Here is a 23,238-nt window from a genome sequence, read left to right on the forward strand (position 1 = left end):
AGACCTGCCTAAGGATATGTTCTCTTGCTGCCCCATCAGGGCCACTTGGACGACGGCCACGATGCCCAAGACTTTGATTATCAGTCTTACGATTCCAACGACTAAGTGCAAATTTTTTAGAACAGCTAACATTGTACCTAAGAAATTCAAGTAAGAAAAAAATATTAAATGATATATGGAACACTCCATTTAGTATTTAATTATGACTTTAAAGTGCACTTGTGAATCAGTAAGTGCCAAATATTTCATTAAGGACTGTAATACCTCAGAACGTAAACCATAGTGTTCAATGGATTTACTTATGCTGACAGTCAAAAAATGGCCTCTATATATCATAATATAGCTCTCAATTGTTATTAGACACCAATAAGTATTGATATTTTCTCCTAATAACAGCATGATACAGAAGATAACCAATTTATTGCAAAATAATTCAAGGTTCCAGGAGAAAAAGAAGTTTAATTGTGTAGATGTTCAAACTGTTTTTCCAAGTAATTGTTTCTGAAGAGAGACTAATATAAACAGGTTAGTATAGTACAGGGGGGAAATCTCAAATGGCTAGTAAAAGATTTTTCTTTTTTTTTCTAATTTTTTTAATGTTTTATTTGAGAGAGAGATAGTGAGCAGGGGAGGGTCAGAGAGAGAGGGAGATACAGAATCTGAAGACAGGTTCCAGGCCCTGAGCTAGCTGTCAGCACAGAGCCTGACGTGGGGCTTGAACCCACGAACCGTGAGATCATGACCCTGAGCCGAAGTCGGACGCTTAACTGGCTGAGCCACCCAGGTGCCCCTAGTAAAAGATTTTTCAAATAATACTGAAATTAAAGAGTGAAAACGTAAAGTTGAGATTTTAAAGTTGCACAAATTCATCATAGTTCTCACTATTTAGGAAATTCAAATACACATAATTCTTTAAAACTGGCTGAAAGATTACTTTCATTGGACTAATATTTTAAAATATAGACTTTTAGGCAAACCATGAGACTCTTGAATGCTGACAAAAACTGAGGACTGATGGATGTGGGGGGGAGGAGGGGATGGGCATGGAGGAGGACACTTGTGGGGATGAGCACTGAGTGTTATGTGGAAACTAATTTGACAATAAACTATTTGTAAAAAAAATAATAATAAAATAAAATAAAATATAGACTTTTAAAGGCATGATGACAGTTTTAAAAAGTCCTGTGCTGTTTACTGGGTTTCAAGGCCTTAGAACAGGGCTGGTAAACTTTTTCTACAAAGGCCCAGACAGTAAATACTTTTGGCTTTGCGAACAATACAAGACTTCATCACACTACTCAACACTGCAACTGTAACATGCAAGCAGCTGTCAGCCATGAACAATAATGAATGAGGATGGCTGTGTTCCAGTAAGATTTTAGAGTAAAATTAGAATTTCACATAATTTTCATGTGTCATGAAATATTATTTTTCATTTAATTTTTTTTCTCCAACCCCCTAAAAATTTAAAAACAACCCTTAGCTCAGAGGCCATCCAAAAATGGGATACATGAAAGACTGGGCCTGGGTACAGTTTACCAACACCCTTCCCTCAAAAGAAAAGCAGGGGATACCTGGGGTTGCTCAGTCAGTTAAGCATCCATCCGACTCTTGAGCTTGGCTCAGGTCATTATTTCATGGTTTGTGAGATCAAGCCCTTCATTGGGCTCTGCACTGACAGTGTGGAGCCTGCTTGGGATTTTTTCTCTCCTTCTCTTTCTGCCCCTCCCCCACTCACGTTCTCCCTCTCTCAAAATATACAAACTTAAAAAGAGCAAAAAGGAATAATCTAAGAAACAAATTTTTGAAAAGCTGAAGAAAGGCTAAGAAAAATACATACAGTTCCTCTTTTTTTAATATATATAAAACTGCTACAGTAGGAGCACCTGAGTGGCTCAGTCGATTAAGCATCTGACTTCAGCCCAGGTCATGATCTCATGGTTCATAAGCTCATGCCCTACATCAGGCTCTTAGCTGTCAGCACAAAGCCCGCCTTGGATCCTCTGTCCCCACCCCCTCACTCTCTTAAAAATAAATATTTAAGAAAAAACCTTGCACTGTAACTTTGTATTTTCAAGACTTTTTTCTCTGAGATTTCTCAGGAAAATGACAAGAATAAATCCCAATTAACTTTGCTATTGAGAACTATCCTGCGACCAATATAGAGATACCAAAAAATATTTTCCTCACCTATGTTTCATGAAAACACCAGGAGGTGGAAGGAGTACCATGAAAATGAATAAGCTATATTTTTCTCTAAAAATATATTTTTTTAATGTGTCCACAAGGCACCTGGGTGGCTCAGTTGGTTAAGCTCAGGTCATGAACTCAGGGCAGAGCCTGCTTGGGATTCTCTCTCTCTCTCTGCCCCTCCCCCACTCACACACTCACTCTCTCTTAAATAAACCTAAAAAAAAGTGTCCAATGGCCATTTTACTCTAAAAATTCAACAAGCTCCTGCTGTGTTCATTATGCTGATCTGTGGGCTCAGCTCCTCTCTGGGCTCAGCTTGTAGGTTTCTGATTTCCATTCACAAGCCTTCCTTCCTCAAAGACTAGCGAGCAGAGAAGAGAGACTAACCTTACACTTCCTGTTTAGTCCCTAAATATTTAAATCTCCAAGGCAGACATGTAAACAGCAGCATTTCTTCCCTGACCTGACCTGTGTCTGCATTTCTCTGTTAGGATCCCTAACCCCCTAAAGAGATTCACCTAAATGTACAATAACTTGACAACTCAGCAATCATCTCTGGGAGGAGCGATGGTAGTGGCATTAAATGTTCTGAAATATTTGTAAATAATCAAGACATTTAAAATATTCTGAAAGACTGCCTTTTTTCCTAATCACTTAAAATTGGAGAGCCACTGGTTTTCCTTGTGGAAAACTCCCAAGTTAAAACAGGAGCTACAAAACTTGCTTACGGCTATCAAGAACATGAGATAATATGTGAATAAAAGATTAACAAGAGAGAAAGCAAATGAAGCCACTTTTTGGAGGAAAATACTTCTATTACTATTTAAGTTTTGTTATGTATATTTAAGTGGCACCATACTAAATAGTATGTTCAAGCAAGAAAATCCTTAGATGTAAAGAATATCTTATATTCTTTGATTGAAAAATCACTTCTTGGAACAAAGAACAAATTTCAAAATAATCTGTACATACACCTCACCTCCAGTGGTAAACACTTATATTAAGATTTATTATCAGCATCAGGGTTTTTTTTTTTTTATGTAAACTAATCCTGCGACAAGAACAATGAAGATATTAAATATTTCTTTTGTTATCAGTACTGTTTATCTATATTATTATTATTGAAAATACAGTTTTGGAAAAGACATATTTTGCTCTCTGATAATGTAACAATGTGGAGAACTTATGCTGCAGCCGTCCCACTTAAAAACCTAAAATAAATAGGATATAATGAAAACATTTTAAAACAAAACAAAACAGATCCTGGGGCACGTGGGTGGTGCAGTGGGTTGAGCATCTGACTCCTGATTTCAGCTCAGGTCATGATCCCAGGGTCGTGGGATCAATCCCTACACTGGGCTCTGCGCTGAGAGTGAAGCCTACTGGAGATTCTCTCTCCCCCTCTGCCCCTCTCCCTATTCATGCTCTCTAATAAAAATAAAATAAACAAAAAACAAAGTTAATCCTGGTATTTTAATATTGATCAAATAATCAGGTGATAAAAGAAAAACTGTTTTGATACGTTAAGGACACAGAAGAGATTCTCCTAAGCATATTCTTAACATGAGATGTCAATATCAGAATATGCTGTAAAACTCACTGAAAATGTTATGAATATGTAATTTTTAAAGAGCAAAATTTAATATCTAAATATCAAAGTAGCTTCAGATAATGCCTACTTGATATTCTTCCTGTATGTTACAATATGTACTTTTGGCCACTGGTAAGCTCCACAGGGTTTTTGGTTTTGTCACAGTACTTGTTGGTTTATGCTTCAGGAAAGTCAAGAGAACAGAAATACCTTTTGGCACAGGACATAGTACAGAATCGTTTTGACCGAAGAAATTCATTAGCATATCCCATCTTCCCACAGAATTCACACTTGAGCAACTCACTGTCCATTTCTTCTAATGTCTCTAAAAAAAAGAAGGAAACAAAGGAAAAAACGTCCAAAAATTTAATTGTGGCAAATTTTCTATAAGTCTCTACTTTGGTTGGATGCAGCTAGTTCAGTCCCTCTGGGAAACTTAAAGAAACGGTCTTTTAACTTTTCAATCCATAGCCTCTTTGGCAAGGAAAATATTCCAAGAACAACTGGATCCATCAATTCCCTCTTGCTCCTCCAGAAAAAATTTATGGAGTTTTCTCTACATAAGTAAGCAATGCATTTTTAAAGGTTCATTCCACTAAGAATCCAACATACTTAAAATGTGCAAATAACTTTACGGAGCAGTATTAAAAGAAGTGAAGATGAATAAGTAACATCCTTCAGGAGGAACACTTTCAAAAAGCACTGCATAGGATATTAATTTTGGTGCAATGTGCTATGAAGATATATAGCAGAGAACACTTCATTGTAACTGGAGAGAATGAGGATGCCTTCAGAAAGGGGCTAAGATTTTGATATACTTGACGTTAGAGGAGCATGTAAGATAATTAACCTTTTCAAAGATCTGCAATGTTAATAGAAAACATAAAGATATAGATACCCAATTATAAAATGGTCCCTTTTATATGTATCATATAAAAACAAAAATGATTTATATTAATCTTAAAAATCAGAATTAATTTTGTAATTTCTGACCTCCTTCTTGTCAGAGTACTAATAAGTTAGACTATCCTTCCCTCCCCCTCTATATCCATAATTTTCTTCAAGCTGTATCACTAGACCCAAGGAAACTTCCTACCTAAATCCTCCAGTATTCAGCAGCAATCACCTATAAGCAAGCAGTTTAATCTTCATGGCCCACAGCTTTCTCCTCTATAAAATGGGGTGTATAATACCGTTCCCAAAGAACTGCAATGATGACTATGTGAGTACAAGAGAAAGTTGGCATAAAAAAGAGGCAGTTCCGTTTCCTATATTCCACTTGAGACTTAAGGGTACCAATACCAGTAATAAGTACTTAAGAAATAAAACCTGCTAACATTCTTAAACCCACCATATTCTACCATGTTCTTGCATCACCATAATTCCTATGCCAAGTCATATAAAATATGCAAAAAACTACACTTTACTAAGTAAAGCTTTTAGCTATGAGTTCCATGTGTGCTTTTCTGTGTTATTCATTTAACCAAAGGCTTATTAAGATGAAGAAAGGGACTCTGAAATGTAGAGTACTCAGGAAGTTGAAGCAGTCACTTTATCCTAGTGTTATTGGAGAAGCAAATGGCAAAGGGCCAAATCAAGATAAGACAGCTAAACTACTAAAAAACACAGTGAAAGTTCCAAGGGACATCCAAATACATCATCATGACTGACCAAACCATGAGCTAGCAAGAGGTCATTTAAAAACTTTTTCAGGGCTATCTTCATAAGTAAAACTCATCTGGTGAGTCGCAATGAAAAAAAAAAGGTCTCAAAATAAGTAAAATTAAAATTGCTCCTTCAAATGACCTAGAAATGGCTTTTACACAACTGTGGCTCAACAACACATTCCTGGGACCCAACGTCACAACTTCCAGTATTGTTTTCACTTTGTCATGCTTGAAACCCGAATGAACTTTGAAAAGCCTCTACAGGAGACAGAACCTCTCACTCACCTACCACAGTCACCAATCTGGCCCCAAAGGTCTGGTCATCAAGTTATTCCATTTCCAGACTATACTGAAAGCTTTGTTTTAAAAGTCTGTATTAATTAATGTAGCAATATGCAACATTTGAGAATAGGTCAGAATACCTTATAAAGAAGAAATGTTTTTGCTGGTGAGAGAGGGGAGGTCCAAACAGGTATGGTCTAAGGGCTAACAACCTAACAAAAAATGAACATCAGTTTTATTTCTCATAATGAAGAGAGGAACATTAACAGATTCAAAAATCCCTGTTCCACTGTTTGTCAGAATTTTAACAAATTTGGTAATGTTACTAAGGCTACTTTTCCACATTTGTGAAAGTGTGGAATAATAATAATAATAAATTACGAGCCAAAAGAGTTCAAAAACTCTTGTTTCAGCTAATAAAGATGGGAGTCTGGCACAGATAGCTCGTAATTCTCCCTCATCCATTCTTCATGTTTCTCCGATAGCAACAAAATCCTAATTTTTAGCAAGACATAGGGCCTCTGAAAATAAAAACTGTAGTTTCTGCCCAAGGTGTGGCCATTCATGACGTGTGAATGGAAATGCTTGCCAATTCCAGGTGGTGCCCTTTCCCTCAACTCACTCTTTAGAATGTGAAAATGAAGATTAACTATCTTAGAAATGAAAACAACATTCTAGGGATGCCAGGGCCATAACACACTGGCAGCGTAAGGTGCCAGAATAATCCTTACACAAAGTTTTTTTCTACTGAATTAAACTGCATATACTACTAAAGCCACTAAATAAATGACCTCACCATTTCACCCTATAGTACTTCTGATAAGCACTGAAGTAGACAGTAATATACTTTATAAAATTACCTTGGGAAATTAAATTATGAAGTATTTAAAAATCTGGCATAGTCTATGGAAATATATCTCCACTGTGAAACAGCTTCATCTTTTTTATGGAGTATATTTACCTTATAACACTGTGCAAATTTAAGTGTACACTGTGTTAATTTGTTACATTTATATATGATGATAGCTATTGTAGCAATATTTAGCACTGCCATCACCCTCTATCATTTTACATAATTATCTTTCCTTTTTAGTGGTTGGAATACTCGAGTTTACTCTCTAAGCAATTATACTATGCATGAGATCTCTGGTTTATTTACTACTTACTCTGTGCCCAGATTAACCACCTTTAAATCATCCTTTTCCTTACTCTAATTTATCCTATTAAACTACCCTTTTTGCCTTGTCCTGCATAAATCCTTTCCTTCCTCTTCCCAACATAACTACAAGTAACAATTACATGCCAAACCTATTTTCATCCTACAGATAACCACCAGTTTCCTAAAACACACTTTTCATGTTACCTGCCTACCTACTAAAAATCTTCAGTAACCATTCTCTTGACAAGATAACTCCTAACTACTTGGTCAAATATCCAAGATGCTCTAGAATCTGATTCTGCCAGTCTTACTTCTCACTACTTCTCTAACTCAACAGTCTACTTTTTGCTGCCCCCTTATGAAGTTACTTGCACATCCTTTGTACATTTATTATTCATGGTTCCAACGTAAAAGGTTCTTCCTGTTCATTAACTTAAATCTATGTTTTATCATCCCAGGTCAAATCCCACCTTCACAGAAAACTTACCAAACTGGTAGTAATATCAGCCAGGTTTGTTGTTGCTGTTTTCCATCAACATACTCTTTAACTCCATCACCTATTTCACCCACTTCTCCTCTGGTAACCGTCAGTTTGTTCTTAATAGTTAAGACTCTGTTTCTTGGTCTGTCTCCTTGTTCTTTTGCTCATTTGTTTTGTTTCTTAAACTCCACATGTGAGTGAAATCATGTGGTATCTTTCTCTAACTGACTTATTTCACTTAGCATTAGACTCTCCAACTCTATCCATGTTGTTGCAAATGGCAAGATTTCATTCTTTTTATGGCTGAATCATATTCCATTATATGTAAATACCACATTTTCTTTATATATTCATCTATCAGTGGACACTTGGGCTGCTTCCTGTACTGGCTATTATAAATAATGCTGCAATAAACATAGGGGTGCATGTATCCCTTTGGATTAGCATTTTTGTATTTTGGGGGTAAATACCCAATGGTGCAATTACTGGGCTGTAAAGTAGTTCTATTTTTAATTTTTTGGAGGAACCTCCATAGTGTTTTCCACAGTGGCTGTACCAGTTTGCACTCTTTTCAAGTGTTCGATAGAAACAACCATAAAACAAGTAACAAAATGGCAATAAACACATATCAATAATTACTTGAAATGTAAATGACTAAATGCTCCAATCAAAAGACACAGGGTAACAGGGTGTATAAAAAAACAAGACCCATCTATATACAGCCTACAAAAGACTCATTTCAGACCCAAAGACACCTGTAGATTGAAAATGAGGGGATGGAGAAACATTTACCATGCAAACAGAGGTCAGAAGAAATCTAGGATAGCAATACTTACATCAGACAAAACAGACTTTAAAACAAAGACTGTATGAAGAGACAAAGGACACTAAAAGGGGACAATCCAACAAGAGGTTAAAACAACTGTAAATATTTATGCACCCAACATGGAAGCAAATACATAAAACAGTTAATAACAAATACAAAGGACATAATCAACAGTAATACAATAGTAGTAGCAGACTTTAACACCCCATTTACACTGATGAACAGAACAGATCATCCAAACAGAAAATCAACAAGGAAACAGTGGCTTTGAATGATACACTGGACCAGATGGATTTAACAGACATAGTCACAACATTCCATCATCCAGGTTTGTTTAATTGAAGTATAATTGACATTAAATTAGTTTCAGGTACACAAGACAGTCATTCAGCAATTATATGCATTATGAAATGCTTACAAGTATATAACAATATTACTGACTATATCCCCTATACTGTATTTTCAGCCATGTGACTTAATTATTTTATGACTGGAAGTTTGTACCTTTTAATCTCCTGCACCAATTTCACCCATCCTCCCATCCTCTCGCCTTTGGCAACCACCAGTTTGTTCTCCATATTTGTAAGTCTATTTCTTTCTGTGGCTGTTTTAAAAAAAATTTTTTTTATTTTAGAGAAAAAGAGAGGGGGGAGGAGGTCGAGGCAGGGGATGGAGGGAGGGGGAGAGGGAGGGGGGGGGAGAGAGAGAGAGAGAGAGAGAGAGAAATCTTAAGCAGGCTCCATGCTTAGCACAGAGCCTGACGTAGAACCCGATCCTCTGCAACTGGAATCATGATCTAAGCTTAAGTCGAGTCAGACACTCAACCAACTGAGCCATCCAGGCTCCCCTGCTTGTTTTATTTTTTAGATTTCACATGTAAATGAAATCAGATGACTTGTCTTTTTCAGTCTGGCTTATTTCATTTAGCACAACACCCTATAGGTCCACCCATGTTGTCACAAATAGCAAGATTCCATTCTTTTTTATGGCTGAGTAATATTCCATTTGTGTATGTGTGTGTGTGTGTGTGTGTGTGTGTGTGTGTGTCTATATACATATATACTACATCTTTATTCATTCATCTACTAATGGACACGGGTTACTTCCACATCCTGGGTACTATAAATAATGATGCAGTAAATACAGGGGTGCATATATCTTTTTAAATTAATGTTTTCATTTTCTTTGGGTAAATACCCAAAAGTGGAATTACTGGATGATATGTTATGTCTTTTTTTAGTTTTCTGAGGAACCATCATACTACTCTCCATAGTGGTTGCACCAATTTGCATTCCCACAAGCCATGCATGAGGGTTCCCTTTTCTCTACATCCTCACCAACACTTGTTAATTGTCTTTCTGATACTAGCCATTCTGACTTGTGTAAGATGACTCCTCAACTCACTAGTGGTTTATATCTCAACTAGTTTTAAAACTAGTTTTAAAGTCCCAAGTTCTTACTGTCTATTTAATTCATTTAAAACTTAACCATATGTTACTCCTTAGTTATATTAGATTCGCTGGTTCCTACTAGATCAAAAGCTCCTCTCAGGTTCTAGCACAGTCTAACATACATTGTATGTCTATTATATTATAAACCATGAGTATATGACATATGCTATAAAGCTTCCTAAACAGGTTTCCATTTTTCTCCAATGTGGACACACAAAAGGGCACACTATACGTGTTTTTTAGCCTAGAATGTTCATGTATACACCTCTTAGAGTGATAGGAAAAAAAGAAAAATCCCTGCACATTCACCTTTACTATTCTTCAGCACAAATGAAACATTTTCCTCAGACAGAATAGTATGCATAACTAAAAGTATTCAGGAATTAAGTGAATTTAAACGTATAACAAAAGGTAAAAGGTAGACATTGTTGGATTCTGATTTGAAAAATAATTATAAAAGAATATTTATACAATTTATATAATTGAGGAAATCTCAATATGAACCAGGTACTAGATGACCTCAAAGATTTACTATTGTTTTGTGTGATACAGCATTATAGTTATTATATATAAAAAATGTATGTATTTTTATTAATTTAAAATTTTTTTTTTAACTTAGTGGGTTTTTTTTTTAATCCTCATTTTTGAGAGGGGGGGACAGACAGAGAGGGACAGAGGAACTGAAGAAGGCTCTGTGCCAACAGCAGGGACAACATGGGGCTCAAACTCATGAACTGCGAGATCATGACTTGAGTTGAAGTTGGACACTTAACTGACTGAGCCGCCCAGGTCCCTCATATATATTTCTAGAAGTACACAATGAATTATATACCAGTGAAATGAAATGAGGACTGTGATTTTTTTTTTTTTAACAGAAAGGAGGGAAGAAGAGAAAGAAAAGCGACAGAGAAAGAGAAAAGAGGGAAATGAAGGGAGGAAAACAAAAGAGATGGATGAAGCTAGTGTGCCAAAAATAATGTTTGAAATCAGGTAACAGTGTTGAGTCTGGGTGAATGAGGTTTCATTATACAATTCTAATTTGTGTAGGTTTGAATTTTTCATTTAAGTTAACATTTTTTAAAATAAAAAAAATCAAACTGATCTAAATATAAGTTAGCAGTAAAACCAAATTTTATACTATCATACTCTTCACTGTTCAAATAAAAAGTAAACCAGGGATGAATACATTGCAACAGTGTGTAAGGCAGTAACAGTGACACAGGTGCTTTTCATAATCAGGCAAACTGTGGGCAAAGACAATTATCTATTTTGTTTACCAGCATGCTATTTTGTTTAATTTAGCAAAGTACAGGCACACAGTACTCAGTAAATATCTGAAAATTAATTTTAGATGAAATATACTAAGATACTGAGGATAATGACTTTGACATGGATGTTAATTAAATTACTACTGTGCAGCCTTGGCTACACTAAATGTTATTTGAATAAACTGTATTGCAATTACAGGACCGTGATCAGAATCAATAAAAGATAAAAGATATTACTTCGGCATGTATTTGTGCTTATTCTGGAATATTCACTATTAGACTAAAGTCTTTAAAAAAGGAATTTCTAACAATAAGATTTAGTGATATTTTCCTCTTTGAACAAATTTAATCACCTCTTGATTGACAGGTACATACTTAATACAACTGTAGTTCCCACCTGACATGAAACATCAGAATATGGAAAGTCTAAAACCAAACAACCCAGGAGCTTTTAAGCAAAATTTTAAGCAAACTCAGTGAAACAGTCACTCACTTAAGTCTGCTTACAAAGAGACAGAGAAATGGTTGCTTTGATGCTAAAATTCTGAATTACTTTCATATATAGGGGAACTCTTCCATCCTACACTCCTTCAAAAGTCAATTTGACATTATGCAAATTAAACATCTGGCCATCTGAATTATTTAGCCATTAAAGGTCTGATTAGCTTTCCATTTATTTTCATCAAATAATGCATTATATAAGAATAAAAGTGAGTACTTCCCAGTGTGTGAAAATATGTGTAGAATAAAAATCTATATTGTGTTTCAAGCAGTAAAAGTCAAAGTTAAACAGTATCTTAAGTAAAATCCACAAACCTTCAGCAATCATGTCTTCTATCTCTGTGTCAGATGAGTTATCTCCATGCTTTGTATTATTCTGTAGCTCTGGCTGAACACACACAGAGTTTATCACCTGATTATCCAAAAGAGGCCTTTTTTTCACAGGCTGTTCTATTAGCAAAGACGAACGACTCACCTTTAAATGAGACAGACAATAAAATAATCTTTTAAAAGGTTTTTCAGAAATAACTTGGTTAAGAGACGCCTGGGTGGCTCAGTCGGTTAAGCATCCGACTCTTGATTTCAGCTCAGGTCATGATCTCATGGTTCATGAGATTGAGTCCCATGTCTGGCTCTGCACTGACAACACAGAGCCTGCTTAGGAATCTCTCTCTCTCTCAAAACAAACTTTATGGGGTGACTGGACGGTTCAGTCGATTGAGCGTCTGACTTCGGCTTGGGTCATGATCTCACAGTTCATGGGTTCGAGCCCCACGCTGGGCTCTGTGCTGCCAGCTCAGAGCCTGGAGCCTGCCTCAGATTCTGTGTCTCCCTCGCTCCCTGCCCCTCCCCACTCATGCTGTGTTTCTGTCTCAATAATAAATATTTAAAAAAATAAAAAAAATCTTAAGAAGAAAAAACTTAGTTAAAAAACCTATTAAAATGAATAGTAACTGTGATAATTTACTTGTTCAACCGATCAGGTCCATTCATTAAGTGCTTTATTCCTTAAGAAAATCTTAGGCAACCTGGACATTAACAGTTTGTATTTCAAGTCATTAGCAATATGGATGCTTCAAAATCTGTCAAATGGAACCTAGTGTCCTAGTTTAGGCAAGTAGTTTTAAAAAGGTCTTTGGGGCACCTTGGGTGGCTCAGTCAGCTAAGCATCTGACTTCAGGTCAGGTCATGATCTCACGGTTCGTGAGTTTGAGCCTCACATTGCGCTCTCTGCTATCAGCATGGAGCCTGCTTCAGATCCTGTCTTCTTCCCTCTCTGCCCTTTCCCAGCTTGCACTCTGTGTCTCAAAAATAAACATTAAAAACAATTTTTTAATGTCTTTAAAGATATGTAATAAATTTTGATCAGCCAGTATCATCAACCTATTTTTTTTTCTTCAACAACTTTTAAAATTCTTTACGTACAAAACTTTTTACTTGAAGGGCTGTCTCCTTAGGATAGATCACTGTTGTATGCATTTTACAAATAAGAGAACTACAGGGCACCTGGTGGCTCAGGTGGTTAAGCATCAGACTCTCGATTTTGGCTCAGGTCATGATCTCATGGTTTGTGAGACTGAGTCCTGCATTGGGCTCCACTCAGAGCAAAAGAGCCTGCTTGGGATTCTCTCTCTCTGCATCTCACTCTCCCTCTCTCTGCCTCTCCCCCACCCCCACGCTCGCATATGTGTGCGTATGCTCTAATAAATATTTTTTTAAAAAGCAAGAGAACTAATGTTGAAAGTGTTTGGGTGATTTCTTTACAAAAGCAGAATCAGGACTAGAACTCAGTCTCCTGACTTCTAGTCCAGCAACCTAATCCACTATAATCATAAGACATAGAAAAAATCCTCAAATATTAACATTAAAATAAACAACAAAATATTCACTTATATTCAATATACTTGGTTAAGTCATGAATACTTATTTTCAGCAAAAACAATCCAGACCAAAACCAATACTGACTTGCTAGTGAACTTTCAGCTCATCTGAAACAGAACCTCCTATTTTTATTTAAGAATGCTCGCTAAGTCTTGAGTATCTGCCAGACGGTGAATGAAGACTTACTATAAATTCTACATTTAACTATAGAAAATAATCACCCATGAACTTTTAAATTTTGTTAATTTCAGTTAGTATATACATTATGCCTCAAGTAAAATTTACAAAAGGTATTACTGAAGAAACTGTAATAGGCAGTGCTACTAAGACTTTACACTTCTGGTGTGTGCATATATTTAAATAATCATTCCAGAAAACAATTTAGCAATATATACCGTGAGTCTTCTTATGGAGTCTTATGAGTACATATGTAATGTGATCCACTATCTGTACTTTTAGGAATTCATCCTAAAGAAATTATTACTGTTTACTTTTTATTTATTTTGAGAGAGAGCACACACAGCAGGGGAGGGGCAGAGAGAGTGAGAGAGAATATCCCAAGCAGGCTCTGCACTGTCAGCGTAAAGCCTGACCTGGAGCTCGATCTCAAGACCTGTGAGATCATGACCTGAGCCAAAATCAAGAGTCAAATACTTAACTGACTGAGCCACTCAGGCACCCCACTGTGCCAAAGAAATTATTAAATAATAGAAACCTAAAATGCCCAACAATAATGGAAAAATTACATAAATTATGGTTGTTCATAAAGTGGAGTATTATGTAACCTTTCAAAATAGTCCTAAAGTACCATTAATATTAGAAAACAAATACTCTAAATATACTATGTGACAGATGCAGAACTATATATATGACCACCTTGATAATATGAAATATATAAAACAATACACATTGTGGTATTACTGAGGATTATTTGCTGTGTACATTTCCCATATTTTCCATTTAAAATAATGTCATTACTTTTGTAACCAGGAAAAAAAAAAGTTATGGTTGACACTAGTAATTATTAATAATAGCAGCTATGGGTATTAAGTGCCAGGCACTGCACATAACAATTTACGCACATTTAATCCTCACAACGACCCTAAAAGCAAAGTACCATCTCCATTTGCTAGATGAACAAAAATGAAGACCAAAACAGTTGGGTGACTTAACAAAAGTTACAGTACACAGAACTGCCAGGATCCAAATCCTGAGGAACAGGGAACAAAGACTGTTGTTCCACTATCAGCTTTCCTATAGGAGATCCATATTTAATACACAGTTGACTGAAAACAAAGGCAGATGAGGAGGCAACCCACCATCGCAATGCAAGATCTTCACCAACCATAAATCTAAAAAACCAGATGATTCAAAGGCCTTTGAAATGAGTTATTTTGTTCCCTTGTTTTATCTGTCTTTGACTTTGGCCACTTGTCTTTAATTTCTAAGAATAATGTTCTTCTCTAGATATTAACATGTAAATTACATATAGCTAGTCTCAAATTGTAAGACTTTTAGTGACAGAAACAGCACCTCCATTTTTAAGTGAAGATTTTATGTATGTATGTATTTATGAATGTTTATTTTTGTTTATTTGAGAGAGAGACACAGTGTAAGCAGGGGAAGGGCAGAGACAGGGAGATACAGAATCGGAAAGAGGCTCAAGGAACGGCACCTCCATTTTGAAGTGAAGATTTTATTTATTTATTTATAGATTTTATTTATTTACTTATTAATTAATTAATGTTTGCTTATTTTTTAAGAGAAAGACAGAGTGTGAGTAGGGGAAGGGCAGAGACAGAGGGAGACACAGAATCCGAAACAGTCTCCAGGATCTGAGCTGTCAGTAGAGAGCCTGACGTGGGGCTCAAACCCACAGAGGCACCATGAGATCATGACCTGAGCCGAAGTCAGATGCCCAACCTACTGAGCCACCCAGGCGCTCCTTGAAGATTTTAAAACATTTTTAAAATATGACTGAAGGCAGAGACTTAAGAATGAGAATATCTATTTGCTAATTATAAACCATCAACTGGATAACTTCAGAAATATTAGGTCACTGGGAAGTTATTACCTTATGCACTCAAGTTAAAGTTCACAAAGTAATCACATTATATAAGAAACACTATTTTAGGAGCCTGCATGGCTCAGTCAGTTAAGCATCTGACTCTTAATCTCAGCTCACGTCATGATCTCATGGTTTGTGGGATCGAGCCCCAGTGCAGAGCCTGCTTGAGATTCAATCTCTCCCTCTTTTTTTTCTCTGCCCCTTCCCCACTTGCTTTCTCTCTCTCAAAACAAATTTAAGGAAAAAAAATAAAAAGAATGAAAAGCTTCAAAAAACCAAGAGAGAGAAAGAAACACCATCTTAGAAAAATAAGGCACCTTTGGTGTAATTTCAGTCCCCTTAGAAAAAAATTAAAAATTTATTCCAGTAGAATAAACTTCCAACTATCTTTCTCTACAAATTATAAAATTGATATCCTTAATATCCTGAAAATTTTCTTAGTTTATATATAGCTAGCATAAAAATTCTAGAAATACATTTGGAAATATATAAAGAATATATATAGAGAGAAGTTCTAGGCAAGAGATAGGCAACTTTTTTTTTTTACTGTTTATTTCTGTGACAGAGAGAGCATGCACACAAGTTGGGGAGGGGGAGAAAGAGGGATACACAGAATCCGAAGAACGTTGCAGGCTCTGAGCTGTCAGAACAGAAACTGACATGGAGTTTGAACTCATAGACCATGAGATCATGACCTGAGCCAAAGTCAGATGCTCAACCGGTAGAGCCACCCAGGCACCTCAACAACTTTTTTGAAATAAAAATATAAGCAGTTTATTAAAGAACAATATACATTTAAAAATAATACATAAATAATTTTAAAAAAATACAAATTTGCTTACTACTTACAGGAAATGGTTCCAATCCCTCCTGAATCACAAAGCCTTCAATAACATGGGTTAAAATCTGTGGCTTAACAATAGCCTGTGGAGGTTTGTTTTCTATACTGGGAATGCTACTGGGTACAGATGTACTATTACTCCTTGTGGTAGCAGCTGGAAGTAAGAGTGGAGGTGGAGGAACAGAAACATGGGAAGGATCTGATGGAGATTTGATTACTGAAGCACTGACTGATGCCACAGCAGGTAATTCCACTTGCTCTGAAAGAGAAAAGTCATTTTTTTTTTTAGCTTTATCATTCTGTACAGGCAAATATGAAAAAATTCAAGAATAAACATTATTAACAATAATAGTTAAGATCTAATGCTTTAAAACACCATTCTAAGAACTTTATATTTTATCTCATTTAATCTCATGAGATAAAAGCTATTATCCTCACTTTACAGAAGGGGTAACTTGCTAAAAGTTATCATTCCAACCTTAGTTACAAAGAACTGACCCATGAAATACAAAAATGTTTTAGAATGTCAATTTAAGAATATGAAAACTGTTGTTGTTTTAACAAATTTTAAGCTAAACAGATATTAAATTCCCTATGTTTCTGTTTATATATTCCAGATGGCATGAGTGGGGTGGGTAGGTGGGGAGTACTCTGAAAGTACACTTAAATAAAAAAGGATCATAAAATCCATAGAGTATGTAGAGATTTTTAAAAGAGTACACAGCATCCATCACCTTTATTTCAAGCAGTAAGGCTAATCCAAATCCATGTACACTTTTTTTTTTTTTTACACAACTCTTCAGAGGCACTGTGTATCAATTTGAAGGAACACTTTAGTACCAGGCAACTGTGAAATATTGGGCTGGATCACTGTGATTCCTCCCCTTCAAACTCTGAAGGCTACATTAAGATAAATCCCACAGCCTATGAGAGAGACTCTATCTAGCCATACGATAGCATCAAACCTTTACAGACTGTATTAAACAGAAAAATAGAACCGGCTGAAAGCTAAACATAGCAGTGACTACAGAGGTCCAAGAAAAATAACGACAACAACAAAAAAAGCAGCACATGCGCAAAGTATGTATAGTATGATTTACTAAGCACTTACATGCCAAGTACTGTGTAAATGCCTCATAGCTTGTAATTCATCTAATCCTCGAAACTAGCCCAAGAGAAACAAAAAGATGAAGAAACTTGGCAAAGGGCACACAACTAATTAAGTTATGGAGTTGGTGGGATATTAACCCAGGAAATCAGTTCTTGAGACAGTTATTAATGCTATGGTAATGCCTCTCCATCATCAGTATGAAAAGGGTTGACATCACTATCAAAGATGCTCAAAATATAGCCCAGTTTGGTAGAGAAAAAGAATAGGAATCCCTAAAGAACAAAAATTTCAGCTAACAAAATAGTGTAATGATCATCTGTATAATCTCAGAAATGGAAAAGCTAACAATTCACACTCAGGAATATCAATGTGATTAATATCATATATCTGATCACAGCAGTATTATTATAAACCATTTATTAACCTAGTTCCACCAAATAATCCACCAAGATAAACTGAACTGGAAAACCAGTTTAAAATTACACAATTCTTCAGCAAAATCTAAACAAGAAACTCAACAGAAAATGCTACTGATTTCAGAGAACACACAGTATTATTATATGCATCCATTATGAAACTGAGGAACTCCAGAAAAATTCTATCCCACATTACCAAATCTTCACATTTACTCCTAGAATAAAAGGAATAAGAAATTATAAAATTTGAAAAGTGGGACTGAAAGCCATGTTTTGTGTTTGGAGGAAAATACAAATCCCTAAAAAAATAAGATAAAATGTTAATGTCCCTTACAGATTTACAGATATTTTGTTACTTTAGAAATATAAAGCTGCATTAAGTATAATTTGGTTTATTCAGAAAATATTGGTATATGCTCCAGTTAATTTCTAGATCATACGTATAAATGCGCCAATCTTAGAGTCCTAAGTGCTGTTAAAAACAGAGTTGTAAGTTACTGACTTTTTGAAGAAGCTAATACCTATTATTTGCATGTGAGAAACACTGACATATTATAGTAGAAAGAATTATTACATTCTCTAGATTTAAGATAACTGTGAGAGAAAACACAAGTAATAGAACTTTGCCACAAGCCGCTCTGCTTATTAGTCTCATTTTCTGAACAAGATCAATGAGCTTTTTCTACCTTTTCTAATGGATGCTTTTTACTTTTAAGGAATTTTTAGAGATTTATGAAAACTGCATACTGCATGGAAACAAATCCCTCTATTTTTGCAGGTTAGCTTATTTTTTGATTTGCTGAGAGCTATTCTAAAAACCAACCTGTGCTTGCTTTGCCCCCTCATATACACTACAGAGGAGTAGTGGGTATGAAGTAAATTAGAGGAAGATTCTCTACACTGTACCTAGACAATTCAGCCAGAGGAAAAAGAGTGACAGGATCTTGAACTGTGTGCCTGAGGAAAAAAATATGAAGCTGTGCTTGTGTTCTGGTATTTCAAAAGTGTTTAAACTTTTTTTGTGTTACCATGAGTAATGCTTTTTAGGTAGTTCAATCACAGTCACAATGTAAGGCTAGTATCCAATTAAACTTTTACTTCTGTCTTTAAATCAAACTCCAGGAAATGTGCAGCAACATTAAATCCATTTTCAGTGTAAAGAACTACAAAGATTTAATACTATCGTTAGATATCCCTAAATCTATTTTTTTGTGGTATTTCTTTGAATAAACAAAGGCAATACTATTAAACTTGTCTTAAATATTTTATATGATTTTATTGACTAAACATTTTCTGTTTTCCAGGTGGGAGAAAATGTTGGAAAAACCGATTTCTCCCCTTTTGTGCTTTCCAGAGATTCTCATGGATAGTAAGAGAATAAAATCTGGAGAGAAGGGAAGGGTTGGAGTTGTGGCACACTTGAAACAAAGGGACGGCAAGAGTATCTCTGGTAGCAAAGTCAGTGTCCTATTACAATCTGTGTCTGTACCTGTCGTAGGGGTTCTTATTTACTATAAATAATCACAAGAGTCCCGAGATATTCAAGAGGACTGAATACTTACAAGGAAGACTGAATCAAGATGAGTATTATCTGGATCAAGCTTTCTGTAAAGAACCATATGGGCTCTGCAACTACTCTTTGCCACAGGAATACAAAAGTAAACATAGATAATATTTGAATAAATGAATGTAGCTGCGTTGTATAGAATTTTACTTATGGACAATGAAATTTGAAGTCTGTATAATTTCACATGGTATGAAATATTACTCTTCTTTTGATTTTTTTCAACCACTTAAAACTTTTAAAACTATCCTCAGCTCATGGGCCATGCAAAATCAGACCGCAGAAAAGATTTAAAGCAGGAGCTATAGTTTGCCAACCCTGGTCTAATTAAACCTTCATAGTTTTTAAAGGTCTAACATGGGGGCACCTGGATGGCTCAGTTGGTAGAGCATGCAGCTCTTGATTTTGGGGTCATGACTCTGAGCCCCATGTTGGAGGTAGAGTTTACTTAAAAAAAAGTTATTTTAAAAAGAAAAAAAAAAGAAAAGCTTTTATTAAATAGATACATAGAGAAGTTAATTAAAATCTAACATGGATGCATTTTTTTTTAAGACCTAGACGCAGGGCTTTGAGTTTTATTTTAGCAAACGTTTTAAAATACCTAGGATTGTTGTAAATGTAATGTTGTAAAAGACCTAGGATTTACAGTCACTTTAATATCATGAGGAGGAGCATCTAGAAGATTTACTTGACCTCATGAGTAGCACTAAAGTAGTGAATAAAAATTTAAATGCTTAAGGCCAACGATTTTTTAATCATATCTCTAATAAGAATTAGTGAGGCTTAATTTAAGAACTGTTTGGGGGAAAAGAACACTTTTAAAAACATACTAAGCCTGGATCACAAGCAATTACGAGGAATGTTAGATATGACTCAGAATGCTTTGTGATTTCTAGAAAACATAACTGAAATCATTTAACAGAACTTTGATTTACCCTAATTTTTAAGCTTAGAAATAGCTTCTGACCAATGAACCTGAATGGGCATATAAAACATATCTATACAAACCACTAAAAATTAGAAGGCTAAAGTATGTTTTTCACACTTTAAACAATTCCTCATCATTTTGTTTCTCATAAAAAAAAGAACATCTTGAATTCTATGACACTTTGCTGTAATTAGTTACATAACAAATTAGTTTAATACCATCTCCAGTGGAGGGGGTTGGGGGACTTTACTAACCTTACTTTATTACACTTCACAATTTTACTTTACTCAACTTTATATTACTAACATTTACGTAGTAGAAAATTTCCCCAAATTTAGGTATTTCCTCACCTAACAAAGGATGTTCAGAAGTCAAATCTTCTCTCCCCACAGTTATAGCTGCTGGAGACAGTGTGGGTGGCGGTGGCGTTCTGTCCATCCGAACACATTCATCTGACTCTTCTGGCATTTCTTCTTCACACACATCTTCTACTTGATAAACCTACAACGACAAACCACACTGCCTTAAAAAGTTTCTAAAAATATATTTACTAAGGTGTTCTTAACTTAATTGAAAAAATAAATTCTAAGTGTTTTAAATTTTAAAAAGGCAAAATTAATATTTAACAGGTTGAAAAGAAAACTTTAAAACAGAGATTTTTCATAATGCTTGAAAATATTTCACTGTAAGCAAGTTGCGGATCAGTATCTATGCTACAAATTACTAAAGTTTCCCAAAAGGTGACAGTCAAGTCAAGACATATTCTTAATTTTGAGAATTAAAAAAAATATTTTGAACTTATATATTCAATAACTGATTGGGGAATTTGCTATTGTTTCTATTAACTTCCAACTGTCATAAATCAAAATAAATACTAGCATTTTCCAAAAATACATTAAGTAATTCTCCAAAATGGCACATAATATATCAGGAACTGCTTAAAGGACTACACCTCAGGTTCTTCTTTATTATATTTATGTGAATTAAAGATTACATTATGAAAAGTAACATCTGAAAACATACAAAAAAGGCATGCAATTATATCTTTAATTCTTTAATCTTCTGATCTACTCAAGAATCTAATGAATTTTTATAAGCTAATATCAGGTAAACAGAAAATATAAGTCTTTAAATTAATACTCACCCACACCCACCCCTCCTAAGCCATGTGACATGTTATTTTTAGTTCTTTAATACTGCTTTATACAAAGTTTTTAATTTTTTAACTTAATCTTTGTAATCCAATGCTAAAGAATATACTTAAAATCTCAATCTGAGAAGGTACTATGTAACTAAAAATAACTAATTTTTCATTAAACTTAAGGCTGAGTTTTCAAAGTCCACTTCTAGACTATTTTGTCATCATTATTTAATCATTAGCTTTTTAAACTTTTTAAATTTAACGTTTATTTTTGAGAAAGATAGAGACAGAGCATGAGCGGGGGAGGAGCAGAGAGAGAGAGACACAGAATCTGAAGCAGGCTTCAGGCTCTGAGGCAGCAGCACAGAGCCCAACATGGGGCTTGAACCCACGAACTGTGAGATCATGACCTAAAAGCCAAAGATGGAGACTCAACCAATGAGCCATCCAGGCGCCCCTATTTAACCATTATTTCTGAAAGATGGTAAGTTACTAAAAACAAAATCACAAAAACAGTTCCTTTCTTTTATATACACTTATTACTTAAATTTGCAAAGGTTGTAAGTTTTTAAGATTACTTAACTTAAACTGATTAATATTTATAATAAATGTTAAAACAAAAAACCTTTCAACATTCACAAAAAAACTTCAAGTGATATCTAATACTATATATATTTTTTACACTGTATGTATTTTTAATCAAACTACTGAAAAAGCCTGGTGATATGAAGTGTATCTTGGTCAATATAAAAATGATCAAGATTTCTAAAACCAGCATAAGCCATGTGTTATAAAAGGGACTATCAAGTTTCATTTACAAAGGCATAGCTAACAGAAATACAGTTTAAAAAAAAAACAACTAGGGGTACCTGGGTGGTTCAGTCATTTAAGTGTCTGACTTTTGATTTCAGCTCAGGTCATGATCTCATGGTTCATGAGATCAAGCCATGCATCTGTTCAAGCCATGTGTCATGCACTGTTAGTGCAGAGCCTGCTTGCTTGGGATTCTTCTTTCCCTCTCTCTCTGCCTCTCCCCCGCTCATGCTGTCTCTCAAAATAAATAAATAAACTTAAAAAAAACCTAAAATTAAAAAAAAACCCAAAACACCTAACTTCTAAAGCCTCTAAGAATAATTATTTTTTCCCCTGAGAGAGAGTGGGGGCGGGAAAGTGAGGGAGAAGCAGAGGGGGAGGGGGGGAGAGAGCGAATGAGAATCCCATGCTGACAGCACAGAGCCTAAAGTGGGGCTCGAGCTTACCTGATGCAGGGCACAAACTCACAAATGGTGAGATCATGACCTGAACCAAAGTCAGATGTTTAAACAACTGACCCACCTAGGAATAAAATATCTTTAAAAAAAAAAAAAAAAAGAAGAAGAAGAAGAAGGAGGAGGAGGAGAAAATATCTTTTCTTTTGAAAAATTTAAAAACCCTAAAAAAATAAAATTTTAATTTTATACCAAATATGACATCCAGAACTGGGATGTGAATCAACTAAATAGGCTACATTTTTTAAAGTTATTTGCTCCCAACCCTGCATCTGGAAACTTGTTTCACCAAGAGAGATTCCTTGCCTCAGGTCTGGGTCCTCAGAAGTGAAAGCAGTTGTTCATTATTGTACAGTACAATAATGGACAGCTGCCAGTATCTTTTTACATAATTTTTTTTTTGATGATGATAATGTCCCATACAGGGAAAGTCGTCCAAAAGAAATGTCCTGGGGGTTAAAGGGAAGAATAAAATCTTCTGACGAGGGGCATCTGGCATAGTATTACCTTAATTTGACAGTGGCAGGGATATTGATCAGAGGTAATTAGAAAGTATGGTTTTATCAACCAGTTCAGGTATACCTGTGTAGTATTCGTTTAT

General features: G+C 35.3%; 1 protein-coding gene across 11 annotated transcripts in view; it reads right to left on the reverse strand.

The window, feature by feature from the left end:
• Positions 1–23,238, reverse strand: part of PHC3 (polyhomeotic homolog 3) — an 84,289-nt gene that overhangs the window by 14,646 nt on the left and 46,405 nt on the right. For all 11 annotated transcript variants that reach the window (XM_039236509.1, XM_039236507.1, XM_039236501.1 and 8 more), the window contains 5 exons: positions 20,579–20,729; positions 16,218–16,468; positions 11,735–11,894; positions 3,995–4,109; positions 5–137 (listed from right to left, as the gene is read on the reverse strand). In XM_039236509.1, the coding sequence (XP_039092440.1) occupies positions 5–137; positions 3,995–4,109; positions 11,735–11,894; positions 16,218–16,468; positions 20,579–20,729 (810 nt within the window). The remainder of the gene's footprint in view (positions 1–4; positions 138–3,994; positions 4,110–11,734; positions 11,895–16,217; positions 16,469–20,578; positions 20,730–23,238) is intronic.

The sequence above is a fragment of the Hyaena hyaena genome, unplaced genomic scaffold (genome assembly GCF_003009895.1).
Source record: "Hyaena hyaena isolate Hyena2069 unplaced genomic scaffold, ASM300989v1 scaffold_112, whole genome shotgun sequence".
Classification (NCBI taxonomy): Eukaryota; Metazoa; Chordata; class Mammalia; order Carnivora; family Hyaenidae; genus Hyaena; species Hyaena hyaena.